Source organism: Mytilus californianus, unplaced genomic scaffold (assembly GCF_021869535.1).
Source record: "Mytilus californianus isolate M0D057914Y unplaced genomic scaffold, xbMytCali1.0.p SCAF_3, whole genome shotgun sequence".
Taxonomy (NCBI): Eukaryota; Metazoa; Mollusca; class Bivalvia; order Mytilida; family Mytilidae; genus Mytilus; species Mytilus californianus.
In genome coordinates, this window is record NW_026262679.1 from 30996557 (window position 1) to 31011454 (window position 14898).

General features: G+C 33.0%; 1 protein-coding gene across 2 annotated transcripts in view; it reads right to left on the reverse strand.

The window, feature by feature from the left end:
• Nucleotides 1-460: 460 nt before the first annotated feature.
• LOC127734357 (uncharacterized) overlaps nucleotides 461-14898 on the reverse strand; it is a 103445-nt gene continuing 89007 nt past the window's right edge. For both annotated transcript variants that reach the window (XM_052244194.1, XM_052244193.1), the window contains 3 exons: nucleotides 11651-11810; nucleotides 4466-4662; nucleotides 461-1000 (listed from right to left, as the gene is read on the reverse strand). In XM_052244194.1, coding sequence (XP_052100154.1) covers nucleotides 903-1000; nucleotides 4466-4662; nucleotides 11651-11810 — 455 coding nt within the window. In that variant the 3' untranslated portion in view covers nucleotides 461-902. The remainder of the gene's footprint in view (nucleotides 1001-4465; nucleotides 4663-11650; nucleotides 11811-14898) is intronic.

The window sequence follows — 14898 nt, forward strand, 5'->3', positions numbered from 1 at the left end:
AAAACCAGGTTCAACCCACCATTTTTTTCTTAAAATGTCCTGTACCAAGTCAGGAAAATGGCTATTGTTATATTATAGTTCGTTTCTGTGTGTGTTACATTTTAATGTTGTGTTTCTGTTGTGTCGTAGTTCTCCTCTTATATTTGATGTGTTTCCCTCAGTTTTAGTTTGTAACCCGGATTTGTTTTTTTCTCAATAGATTTATGAATTTCGAACAGCGGTATAGTACTGTTGCCTTTATTTATTTGTCATAACCATTCTGCAACAAAACTATATTTGTCTGAAAAACGATTGATTACACGCAAGATTTCTTTATAATAATACAACATGTATAAATTTGATATCCATTTCCATGGCGCAAGCTTATGGAGGTGGTCGAAAGAATGAACACTGTTATGAAAGCAGTTCAGAACAATCCCATAATAATGATAACTAGGTTAATGATAACATAAAACGTATGTTAAAAAATGTTTTACTGCACAAGATGCGTATTTCCACAGTTAAGGGATGTTCAAAGCCAAAACATTTGAATTCCAAAATCTAATACAAACGTTGAAGAGATGATCAAACTAAAAAGACCAAAAGTATAGCCAAAACCGGACATAGAATCAACGCTTGCATGAGGGAGATATATTTGTTATTTAAACGCTCATTCAACTAATCTAATCTGTTGGTGGACTATCAGTCCCCGAGGTTATAATCAGCTCAGTAGTCTGTACTTCGGTACTGACATGATTTCTAACAAACATTTCTTAAATAGTCCCTTTATAAATTTTTAGAGGTTTAAAAAGAAAACAGACGCGAAAGATACACAATCAAGGAAAAAGAGGAAAGTTTTGAAGACAATTATAACATATTCGTGGTCATCTGTGACGCTAATATTCATTTCCTCTTGCAATCATTCATATTTCTAATACGCAATTAACTGCATGTACTGTCTGAAGTGTCTCTATGTTCTTTAATTTCTTTTTCCTTCTTATTTCGTCTTCTGTTTTTTCATCTGAAACAATACAAATATATATCAAAGATTAGAGTTTTACAGACACCATTTACCTTCATCATTATATCACCAGTGAAGAGATCACAACGCAAACATTTCATCTGCGAATAACACATGATTTTAATTTCACTTATCTACAGAAAGTTAGGCACTGAAATCGTCATCACCCGTTTTTTATTAACTAGCGCATACAATGTAACCCTGGACATAAATTTACCAAACAATCACACGATTAACTTCTCAGATTACAGTTAAACAGTTTTACTAATGAAAGCAGAGACATTTAAATTTTTCTTGTGAAATGAGTTCCTTTTCCGAACAAAAATAAGTACACAGCGGTTTTTGTCGGCAAATATTAACTTAATCAACCATTTGCTCTGCAAGAGCAGTATGCGTCTAAATAATGTTATTAGTGTCTTTGATTTAAGCTGTTGAAATGTTGCTTTTAATGAAAATTATGTTGTATGTGAGATATAATAGTTCAATGAAATCTAATGTGTTTTTTTCACATACCATTTACTTGTATTCTTCAAAGTCATATAGCAAGGATAGAAAAAGTGTACTCAAAATTACTCCTTTCGAATGTCAATACATTACATATATCAGATGGAGAAAAATCAAAAAGATGATGAAAAACGAACAATGCGTTTATTAGGAACTCTTCTTATTCCTTACTTGTATCGACTCATTTGCAACAAACGGAACAAAACATTATGTTAATCAAATATTATATAGATATATTACTAGAATAACCTTGATACACTAAACAACATGTTATCTGATAATTGTTTCATTGACAATCATACCAAATCTCCATATCTTTTATATGTATCCATGTACATTTGTTGCTGAACTGGTGCTATGCTACGCCCATTTTCAACAATGACCATACCATTGCCCTATTTAACATAGCTAATCCTTTAAAATTCAGAGACAATAAGCAATTGGCAGTCTTTATGGTTTTTTTTCAGTTTTGGGGAACTTTTTTTATTTTTAGTCTTGGTTGCGGCCTTGTTTCAAAGCAGTTGTGGTCATCAATTATATTTCTTAATAATGATCACAAATGTATCCTTGATTTCCTCAAAGTTCAATACCAATCGGCCTCTTACAAGATTCTCATTTTCTTTTTACCTCCAACAACTCAAGTTTAGCGAAAGAGTTTATTATAGGTTTCATAACGAATGAGAATTGGATATCGCTTAAAAGCAACTCAGACATGTTAAACTTTTGTACGCTTCGGAATGTAATAAAATTCAACAAATAGAAGATTTTCAGGTGAAAAGTGTTTGTGTTTTGTACATTATTGAAGTCTTGAAATAACATATGTACAATACCATGGACGAAATGTACATCGTCTTAACTTTTGAAAATCATCAATGACTAACGAATAGCCAATGCAAATGTCGTAATATTGTCTCATGATGCAGGATAAGCCAATCAAATCAAGGCAGTTTTCGTATCAGACTCAGTGCTGTACGATACGAGAAATATCTATTCATACAAGAAATACACAACAGGCCACAACCATAAGAGAATGTAAATTATAACTTTTAAAGAATACCCCAAAGATCATTTGTTTAAGGAAGATAGTATACAAAACATCTTTTTTGTTGATTTATTTTTTAATTCTATTTCAAGTAACGCGGTAAACATGTTTCAATGCAGGTTGGATCACAAACAAGAATGCATTATTCATTAAGGCGGATGAGGTCTCTTAATTAAAATCCATAGAATTTTTTAATAATTTGTCAAAATGTAGTTTTTATCACGCTTTTTTCTTAAATATAATAAAAAGTATGGGTCACCGGACTTTTTTTCACGCTGCAGGTTGTCGAATTTTGTATAGCTTATGCATGGAAAATCCAATTTTGTGTGATAAAGAGAAAACTTCACCATAGAATTTTAAGATAAAATGTGTGAATATATAGCTCTTATAACATGCTTTCAGATAAGAAAAAGAAAAAATGGGGTCACCGGACTTGTTTTCTTGCTACATATTAAAATAGGTAAATTCACAACACTTTATATTATAAAAATTACGTAATCTGAGTTATCTCCCTTACTATCTGAGTTATCTCCCCTTATGTGGCAAAGTTAAACAAAAAATGAATTAGACAAAAATATTGTGTTTTTTAGAAAATACAGCCGTAAATATGATATTACCATGAAAAGTCTTACATATGAATTACATACTACTCTCAAAATTTGCACATTTGATAAAAGATCTAAACCAATTGTTATATGCTACTTCAAAATCCAAAATGGAGGAAGACACCCCAGCCACTATAACCGACCTTGCAAGGGCTGTATAGCCAGTCAAGGTCGTTAAAAACTTCCATATATATAGCCACTTTAAGAGAATCATAAATATGTCATTAATCAAAGAGTGGTAGCAATACTGATAATTGATTCTTCAAATGTTTCTTTTTTGGAAAAAAAAAAACTAATCGCCATGAAATAGTCAATAGTGATGAAATTGGCGTTAAACGTCAATCTTTCAATCTGATTATTTCTGGATTTTCAAATTGATTCTGCTATATTTAAATGTGGACGGGGTTATCGATAATAATAAATGTATAATTAACTAATGCTTTGGTGTTTTGTATCAAATAAAATTAGGTGTTTGATGGCGGATATGGTCACCAAACATTAATATTGAAGTGGATGAAACATGGTATAGTTTTACAAACTATTATATTATATGTTCTTGATCACCTCATGATTTTCCTGACTTTTATTTCATTTAGTTACTTTTAATAACTGAGGCGGTTATGTTTGAAGACTGTCAAGATCAGCCATAAAAAATAATCACAAATGTTCCTTTCCTAAACGTTTGACACTCATTGGCCTTTTCACATTTCTTAAGAATTTTTTAACTGAACTTTTTTCACTCCTATTTTTAGCAAAAGCAGCCATGTTAAACTAACGACTGGGTCCTCAAGCGTATAGCGCAACTCGAAAAGTGATGAAGACGAAGATACACTATATATATCAAATTTGATGATGTGGTTTCAGAGGATAATTATTTTTATCGATTTTGTTATTTTAGTAGTAGTTGTAGCCATGTTTGAAGAGTTTTGAATCATTATAGCCATATACTTTGAATTTGATCCCTATTGCAAAACGTTAACAATATTTAAAGTAAATCACCAAGGATGAAACAGGTTGCGTTTGATTCAAACTTGACTCGTGATATCCAGAGCAGATTTTTTTTAAATATTATTTAAGAGACAAAGTGAAAAAATAATCGCTCCCATGGGACATATGGCTAAAAATTGATTCAAGAATGATTTCATATCGTTGATGTAAGGTAGGTATAAAGTAAAACGACACCCTTCAAAGTTCATTCCACAAAGAGCCTAATAAATTAAGGATAAACAACATGATAACGGTGACAATTTTGGATTGAACTATTCTACGGTAGATCATATCTTGCAAACAGGCTAAAAATATATATAAACTCACTATCGTTTTCCTGATTATGATCATCGTTTCCATGCCTGCATCTCTTCAATTTACGATATATTGCCATGCATAACATAATCGGTCTGATAATTAGGTTAAACGGTGCAGGTATTATGGTACGATAGTCCATTATAACTTCATATCTCAAATATCGCCACAATTTCCCGGAGTTTTCTTGGACTCGTCTAAACCGAAAGCTGAAATGAAATATAAATCAATTGTTTTAAAAACAATTGTTAACGGTCTTTCCTTTCCGAAACATGATTGATTAATTGATTTTTTTTATTGATTGATTGATTGATTGATTGATTGATTGATTGATTGACTAATTAAACACATGGGACCGAGCCACTAGGAACATGCAAAAAGGGAATTGAGAGCCTAGTGGCAATGTTTAAACACTTGAGACCTAGCCTCTAGGAACACGCAAAAAAGGAATTGAGAGCCTAGTGGCCGTGTTTAAACACTTGAGACCTAGCCTCTAGGAATACGCGAAAAAGGAATTGAAAGCCTAGTTCCCGTGTTTAAACACTTGGGACCTAGCCTCTAGGAATACGCGAAAAAGGAATTGAGAGCCTAGTAGCCGTGTTTAAACACTTGAGACCTAGCCTCTAGGAATACGCGAAAAAGAAATTGAGAGCCTAGTGGCCGTGTTTAAACACTTGAGACCTAGCCTCTAGGAATACGCGAAAAAGGAATTGAGAGCCTAGTTCCCGTGTTTAAACAATTGGGACCTAGCCTCTAGGAATTGAGAGCCTAGGGGCCGCGCATATGGCAAAATCAAAGGTACTTTATTCAAATGATTTGCACCACGTGACTTTGTCCCTTTTGATCAAAATACCTCCCTTAGCTTAAGATTGAAAATATAATTTATTTTAGATTTGCGGATAATCATGTCCTTTTCCGTCATGTATCTTAAACTAATGTATCTTTTAAAACTTCCTTTGGCGGATATTTACAAAAAATGCTGTGTAATTCGAAGGGAAAATGCTTAAAATTTGAAATGGGAAGGTTGAAATCATCATTTTTTTAAAAGAATTTGGCCGAAAACATAAGAAAGCAGGTAAGTTAAAAGTTATTTAAATTTAGAATTCAACCTACAAGGTGTTTCCCTATATGCGAACAAATCATGAACAATATCTTCTTGCATATGTATTTCTGTTTTGAATCTTGCTATTTTACGATTTTCCGTCATTTTATATGATCTTATATAGCAATTATACTATGACTACGCTTCCGATTTTTAAACTAAAAAGGCCGAAAGATTTCAGAGTAGACAATGTCCATTTGTACACGGACAGAAGCCTAAAAGCATGTACAATTCACCTATATGCGAACAAATTGTTCATTCGAGATAGGTATTGGCATATCGGCATTTTTATTTAAGGGGCTTATATAATCCTATTGCAATGGCTGCCGTCATGATAAGGCAAAATTGCCGCTATGCAAATTAGCAAATTACCCCAAATTTTGCCATATGGTTTAAACACTTGAGACCTAGCCTCTAGGAATACGCGAAAAAGGAATTGAGAGCCTAGTTCCCGTGTTTAAACACTTGGGACCTAGGCTCTAGGAACAAGCGAAAACAGGTCCGTGCAACATGTTTATTCATATTCAAATTATGATATTTGTAGGAACATGCAAGGAGTTTAAACACACCTACAAAAAATATCCTTGCATCTTCCTTTATAAATTTTCTCTTTTTTTATAGGGCTTCCCGGAATTTGTGTCTAATGTACTTAATGATCTTATTGTGTGTGCATTGTATTAAATTTTGTATTTAAAGGAAATCGGACCTGACCTGCATGGATCTTTTGTTTTAAATCTACGTGCACATTTTAATTCTTTTCGAAAAGGGGAAAACCCCTATTTTATTTTAGGTAGCACGCGCTGCACTGGATGGTGTGATTGTGACGTCACCAAGCTGATCGATATACACAAAAAAAAATTTAATTTCTTTGCAGAGGAGACGTCGTCAAACCACACCCATGTGTATAAAGATTGTGCTAACAGATTTAATTTTCTTTCATTTACAGGTCATTGATGTCGGATCATGCATGTTTTCTTCGTACACATATTTACGGGAGCACAGAATTGTATTTTAATGCATGTTTAGAAATTTTACTAATATTTACGAGCTTTAGAGAGATTTCTACGTCATTGATTTTAATTTCTCAATCCAGATTGTAACGTCAAGCGGACTGCACGTGATTAATACTGCTAACGGATATATATGTTCTCGATTCATTTTGCAGGTAAACAAAATATTGTCCAATAGCTGACCACTGGTCTACATTCATTGAATGCACACCGGCAAAAATAATGCTGATGTTATATAGTACTATTATAACAAAACGTTTGTCGATTAATTTTCAGAAATACAAGAATTGGAGCAGATTTTTGCAGGAATGGATTTGTATTTCAGAAAGAAGTTTATTCGTAAAACAGAAGGATTAGCATTTTTATAATAAAATAGAAATGGGATTCCTCAAAAAAAGGGGAGAGGGGCTAGAGGGGTGGTTGTGGGCCTTGGATGATTAACAAAGATAAATTACATGTACGCATCATGATAGCTGTAAAGTTTGAAGCTATAATAATAATTAGTTAATTTGTTCATTTTTCCATTTTAGTGGCATGGAACCCCCCACAAAATTACGCGTACCATTTCGACAATACCTCTCCAGTAAAATCATGTCGCGACTAACATTTTGATCACATTTTTTAAAATTTTACCCCTAACTTTTTTCTGAGTAAAAGCAGCTTGAATTGAATATCAAAATTTAGAACATGGCCTTGACCTTTGACCTTGTCCTCATTTTCTAAGTTGGGACCCAAGGATCTCAAATAAAACGACTCTAGGTTTATACTGCTTACGGTTTATGAGTTCATATGCATATCACTTCTTTCAAATGCATAAGGGGAAAAAACTCTCATATGGAGTCTCCGGATGGCTTCGGTCAACATTTAGACAGATCCTGAGGATATAATGAGCAAATTAGTGAAATAATTTTGTCGTAATCTTTTACGGATGCGAAGGAGTAGTGGACACAAGAAAAACAGTGTTTGGGGAGATAACTCTTACAAAGTAAAGTGTTCGGTTAAGCAGTGTCAGTTTCAAAAGGGCAATAACTGTTCGATATCATATATGAAAAATCTAAGCGACATCTTGCGAAACCACAATACTGCGCAAGAACAAAATGTGGCGGAAGAAAAAAAAACTCAGAACAAAAGCAATAGGTCTTTCCACGGAAAAGTGGAAAGACCTAATAAAATATCTCGACTTTATAAAAATAGTGAAACTAAGAAACCTTGAAATACTATTCAACTTGTAATTCCACCTTATGTAATAGTGCTGTATTTTGATTGGATGAGAGACATGGTATTTTTTACCAATTTCTATGTATTGAGATTTCTTTTTCTCTGCCGGGGTATTTGTCATTAGGGAATTCCATGTGCCGGGGTATTTGCTAGCAAATACCATGGCAGATGGGGAATACCATGTCTCAAAATAACCCAATGAATTATTTCTAATCTAATAGGACAAATTTATGGTCATTCTTAATATACGGTTCCAATTGAAATATTTCGGATAAAAAACATCGTTATTGAATTTGGAGCGAATGACGTCAAAATTCCGCGAACCTGTACTTTTAATGACGTCATAAATAAAACTTAACGGCAACACATTGTCAACCGGTCATAAACATAAACTGGAATCCGCTTGTATTACGCTTCCCTCAAGCTGATGAACAAAGTGTAGTAGTCAGCCGAGAACCAGATTATCATAAACAGGGAGATATATATTTCTCTAATTTTTGTGCTATTTTCACATTTCTTGATCGGTGTGAGAAAAATATTTCTCCTCACTAGTGAAATATCTTTTCTCGACAAATGATTGGTCGAAATTTAATTATGACGTCAAATTTTCTTGGTTTCTTCTGAATTTTCCTATTGTGACGTCATCATGAAAAAAGGCGACCATGCCTGATGACGTCACACATAAACAACACAACTTTCTGCATTTTTTTGGAAAAAGAAGGATAAAAATCATTAGAGAAACAGATTCCACCACTATAACTCGTTTATTACGATATTTCTCCACTCTCAACAGTTAAATTTTAATCATTTAAAAAGCTCGGCAAGCCTCGCGCTTTAAATATTAAAATTTAACTGTCTCGAGTGGAGAAATATCGTAACACACTTGTTGCAGTGGTGAAATCTATATATATACGGTCAGAGACTGTACATCAAAAATGATCAGAAATGATTTTACGGCCAATGCAATTTGACTGCGCAAATAGCACAGCTGTAGTATATACAAAAATTATACATTCAAGTAGAAACTCCATATGATACCTGATTACAATAAACTTTCTGAGGTCACGATGGATACAAAGAACATTCGGTGGAATTAAACAATTATATCATGCTTACAAGGGGTATTTGCCAAAAATACCGGTTTCGAGGTTATCAAATTTCCCTCGCCTAACGGCTCTGGAAATTTGTACCTCTCAACCGGTATTTTTGGCAAATACTACTTGTAAGCATGATATATTTGTATAATAATTAATATTGATTTTCATAATCATTATTGTTACTTTCCGTTCTATTAATTTTGCTCAAAACAATAAAACGCTATCTTTATATACAATGCATTTTATATAACTCCATTCTTTAAAACGTTTGACAATCGTCGTATATCGACACTTATCCTAAATCCAGAAAAGTGTTGTAAAATTATACTAAACACACTCATTCTGCTTTCCTTTCGCTTAACTGTTATGTGAAAAAGATATCAGTATTGTTCGTTATTTTTTTGACTATCTAACCTTACTCTTGATCTATATGTAACTTGATTAATATCTTCAAAACTAGGATAGTTGACACATAAAGCATACATTGGTTACGAAATCTTTGTTTTAAGCACACATGCCATAAATTAACACTAAGATGTTGTATACATCAATTCAAATTTTAGTACCTCATACGACGATTTTTTTTAAACGCCTTTCTTCTGGTACGTTGAGTTTTGCATTAACGCTTAAAAAGTAAAACAGAATTGGATAATTTCGTCAGTTAGGTAATCTTGGACATATACGGACGAATATTGGTATACACCACTAAAGTAGAATCAAGTGTTTGGTAATTTAAGAGTCGTAAGCCAATCTGAAAGGTAGAGAAAGACTAAGCTTATATCGCTTTGAGTAACCAAATAGTCGTTAAGAGGAGTAAATTTTGTACAACTGTTAAAAAAAAATATAATTTCAATCTCCTTTTTGGAATGTTGGAGATAGAGTAAACATTTGTCGGATCGGTGACAGATTAATGTGTTCGGGTATTACTAAGTAGACTTGTTATCCAAGTACCCATCAAATATCTCTTCTAGGGAACGTTTGGACCTTTGTAGCAACCAACATTTTAAAATATTCCCCTTCTATCAAATTACAGATGGAACGACAAACACAGAACGCATAAATGCAGAGAAACATTTTATTATTTGGTATAGATCTATTTTTGAATTGGGTTTTTTTTTTCATTTCGATGACCTCTCTTTATGCTGTTTGTACATGTATAGTAACGCAACTTTCGTTTTTATTATAATTTTTTATCATAACGGCAAGTAACGCTAGACAACGCCGTTATCAATACAGAGTTACACATCCGTGATTATCTGTAAATGAACAGTTAAACCGCTTGAAAGATAAACATGAGACTTCATTGATATGTATGTATGGTTACCTTGACAGGGTGTATGAGCCAATATACCTTATAACAAAAACGAAGATTAGAATGGTAATTAATTTTGAAATCGGGGCACTTCAACGGAATATATTTCTTATATTCGGACTGATTGCCTGATGGCTCAGTGGATATAAAACACTAACAGGGAATATGAGCCCATATCCCCTTTGGAGATCCCGAATAACATATATTATTATACTGGAGTGAAATATCCAGGTTAATAAAGCAATGTGATTGGTTACTTTTACAGGGTATATGAGCTCATATACCCTATGAACAAAAATGAAGATCAGAATGATAGTTAAAGTCATGTGATGCATCATTTTTTTTTAAGTTGAATATGCTTTCTATACTTGAGTGTCTACGTTTTATTTTAAATCACGTGTACAAAGACTTTCTTAAACCCTTCAGAAATGTACTGCTATTGAATAATTGTCTTCCCGTACTCTAATTCGCCGATAGCTTTTCCGTATGAAGTGATCATATTCACGAGACCTCTCGTTAGTATTTCGACTACTGCATAGCCCAGTTGGAAGGGAAAACTCGTGACGAAAGAAAAGGTAAACAAACGTTGAAGTAAGATAGTGTAATTAATTCTGATTGAAAAAACAGTAAAACACCAAATCATTTAACAGCTAATTCATAAAGATTAATCATAGAAATAGAAACGTATGAAAAATGTTAAAATAATCGCTCTATTGTATGTCTATCATCTCACTTATTTTTCACATGCTCCATGATTCTTTGTTGATTGTTAAGCTCACGTTTGGTTAATTTTGGCAATGAAATACGAAGGTTAGTAACCAGGCAAATTTTTCACTGAAGGAAATACTTTTTATCGATTATATATTACGAATTCGTAGTAAATGTAAAAAATCGAACATAGAGGACTTAGTTTATTATATATACAAACATTGGTTCAATAATTTCAAGATCATTTCAATTTTAAGAGACTAGATTCGTATGACTTTAATGTTGAAGTCAGGACACTCCAGTAAATTATAATGCTTATTCCTGTTCCACATATTCCCTGTCAGCGCGGTATATAACCTTCGCCTAAAAGCTCAGGAGATATACCGACCGTGCGAGGGCTTTATAGCAAGTCAAGGTCGTTAAAAACCCCCATAAGTTAGGAGATATCAAACACTGCCAGGGGATTACTATATTTTATATAACTGATTTGTTATCTGTTATTTCGATGTTTTTAAGTAGCATCGATGGATTGTTAGTATGTTGAAATCACCCCAGTTTTTGGTTGGGTTCGTGTAGCTCAGTCTTTATATAAGTTTTTTTCTTTGTTGTGTTTTTTATACTGTTTGTCTTTTGATCGTTTTTCCTTTTTTTTTGTTATGGCATTGTTATTTTGGTTTTTTTTTTACTTATGGGTTTGATTATTCCTTTGGTATCGTTCGCCTCTCTATTTGAAACAATTAAACTACAAACCTAAATAAAGCAATCACAAGATTGACGAGAAGAAGGTTCGAAATCAACATATAAAAGGCAGCAATCACAATCAGTACCCAGTCATACCGATTACATCGTTCTATGTCTGGATTACTCTCCCATTCGCTCTGTATAGTGGTACATGGTGTTGTACTGTTAGCTGAAAAGATTTGTTGAACACATTTCTTTACCATCCAATTGTATCTGATTTACTACTGTTGACATATACATTGCATGCCCATTGTACGTTACATGTTAAAGGGAAAATTCGTGATTTTTTACTTATCATCTTATTATGTTCATAATACCATAAAAACATATTCACCAAGTTTTATCTGGATATTAACACTAATAAAGAAGAAAATTGGGAATTATTAATTTTATTTACTCGAACTTCCTGACTACTGTGACGTAGTTTAAGTCTAATTGCATGTCGGGGGTGGAATTAATCTCATTTTAAGTCTTGTTCGTTAATCATCTAATAACGCGATTAAAGCGCATCGACGACTATTTTGCGTAGCTATTAACCAACTAATAATTAAGAAAGTAAAGTGATCAGCCTTGCAACTCTTTAAATTAAAAATGTACGATTTATATTTTATGGATTTCTGATATGATTATAGTAATAAAAGCAAATCATACAATAGAATATTGTAATGAAATTTTTTTCCGACGGATATGTTGAACAAACATATAATTATAACTGATAGTGTAAAAAAAAATGCATGTCTGTATTCTCACCTTTTAATTTCAGTCTAGCAAACATTTCCAGCTAGAACTGTGTAAATACAATGTGTATTATACTTTGACACTATACCTGTTGAATGCGTGGTTGAATGTCACGATAATTAAAAGATTACCATTCTGTAATTCTAATCTTTTGATCTAGTGAATTTTAGCCGTCACGGTTCACCGTTCCAGGTGTGAATGACATTTCGTATGAATGATAAACGGGAGTGCGAGTTTGAGACACAGAAAATAAAAAAGATATTAAATTATTTGGGGGAGGAATATGGTGGAATACCTGGATCGCCGTGGTATATTTTTATATTTTGCGTAAGCTCAGTTTAAAATGAATTATGACCGCTGAATATTTTTGTAACAATGAAATACTGAATTAATTTAATTGAATAAATTTATAAATAATAATGGCCCTCTAAAAACGAGTGTATGAACTTAAAAATTGTACTTTATTAAAAAAGAATCGGTAACCTTGAATATTTGAAATAGATAATTATCAATTGCAATTATATAATTTGGTCCGTCCAAAGCCATCTTTATTTACATATTACATCATGTGGATGACTCTTCGACCCATGGTTGTCTAAATTAACGGGGATATTTAATATTGTACATACTATTCTTGTTATTATTACTAGTGTGGTACCAAAAAGCAGAAAACTCTTCTTAGGGATACAATCACACAGATGGTAAACATATTGGACAATCCCGTGCTAATATTTGCATTGATAAAACCTTTAATCAATACACATACACATACACACTAAAGGTGAAACACTCTGTACATTATTCAATGACGACAATTAATTAGCCGTAATTAGTAACACTTAATAATGAAATTATCTAAAGAAATTAATTGATTTAATTAATTAATGTCATAAAATCGAAAATGACGTCATAGAAATAAGCCTCACATTGGGAGGCTACCTCTCAGGAGGCTACCTTTTTCCCATAAGGTTAACATTAGCAAAAAGTCGTCAGAACCCCCACTTCCCCCACTACTTTATTTATTTGTAACTCTGTTCTTGCCTACCATTTTGCAAGGAAGGTCTCTCTACAAATAAGTTACCAAGATAATAGACAATTAAACAATAAAACTCATAAGAGCACAAATTGTCCAATTGGGACCTTTCCAATAGAGCATTTTCAGACTGTTTTTCATTACCCCCACCCCCTTGTTTTTTTTTTTAAATCTATTGTAGTTTTTGTAAGATAAACGCAAAAAAAAAAGCCGCCCTTGCAAACTGAATCTCCCCAAACTGTTATCGAACCGTTATCGAGAAATAAAAATTTATTTCAAGGGTTCACAATTTTGGTATGCTTGGAGGGACAAATATTTAAAAAACATTATTTTTTCCTTGTATAAAATGTGTTACAATTCATAACAAGATACTCGAGTCTTTATACAAAATCAATACGAAAAAGCTAGGGCTAACTATTTGGGCATTGCTGTAGATTGTGTATTGCTTAACATTTCAACTGTTTACAGTTTCTACCGAAAATTATTATTGAAAGCCAATTACTCCTACAAGGATTCATCGCCGGAATAAATTTGGTGGAAATAGGAAGTACATGTGGGAATATATCTTGGGATTTTTTAATGAAAAAGTGGTTTATTAATACTATTTCCCGTTGCGTTTCAAAGGAAACTATGTGCTACTGTGACCAGTATCGGCAACCAATCAATAGTAAATGGTTATCGTTGGAAGGCAATCGTGTAGAGTTTCCAAACGTCAGTAGCTTTGCAGTTTCAGTGAAGAGGATTTTTTATTTCAATTTACCGGTCAAATTCAAGGATACACTCTTATTTTTTACCAATCGGAACTAAATGAGGGTCTTTTGTATAAGAATGTAAATACATTATTCTTGCAAAGATTTATCAAAATTGGCTGAGTTGTTTCAGAGAAAAAGGTGAAAATCTAAAAGTGTACGGACGACGTTTGCTTAATGACGAGAAAAGCTCACATGGCCTTACAAGCCTGCATGACAAAAAGCAGTTACTGTTGGAAAACCGGACTAAAAGCACTGTTTCTTTGCTTTTTGTGTGTTTTTGCTGTGCATGTACTGATTTTTTGGGATTGTCTGGTTTTGTCGGATTGATACACACCCTTCAAAAATCTAAAGACTGAAATTTCTTTGGCTAATGTAATAATAACCAGAACAGAAAGTAAAATGGAGTGTAAGCAAAGCTTAGACACGGGATCTGTATTTTAATCAGATTGGTTTGGCACCGACTATTCATCTTTTGTGGGCGGGAGCATGTGTATTTTTTTGGGCTCAGGACAAACATATTTATCGACTTTAATAAAAACATTTATTGAAACATTTTTTTCAACAACAAGATTATGTTTTAAATTCCATTGTTGTTTTATTTTTCCTCTAATTTTCAATGGAAACATGTACACACACACACACACACACACAAAAAGATGAACGGTCGGTACCTTAGCTCTTTTAACAGTTCGGTGCCTTGAGTTTGGAGGTGTATGAAGGCAGTTGCCCACGAA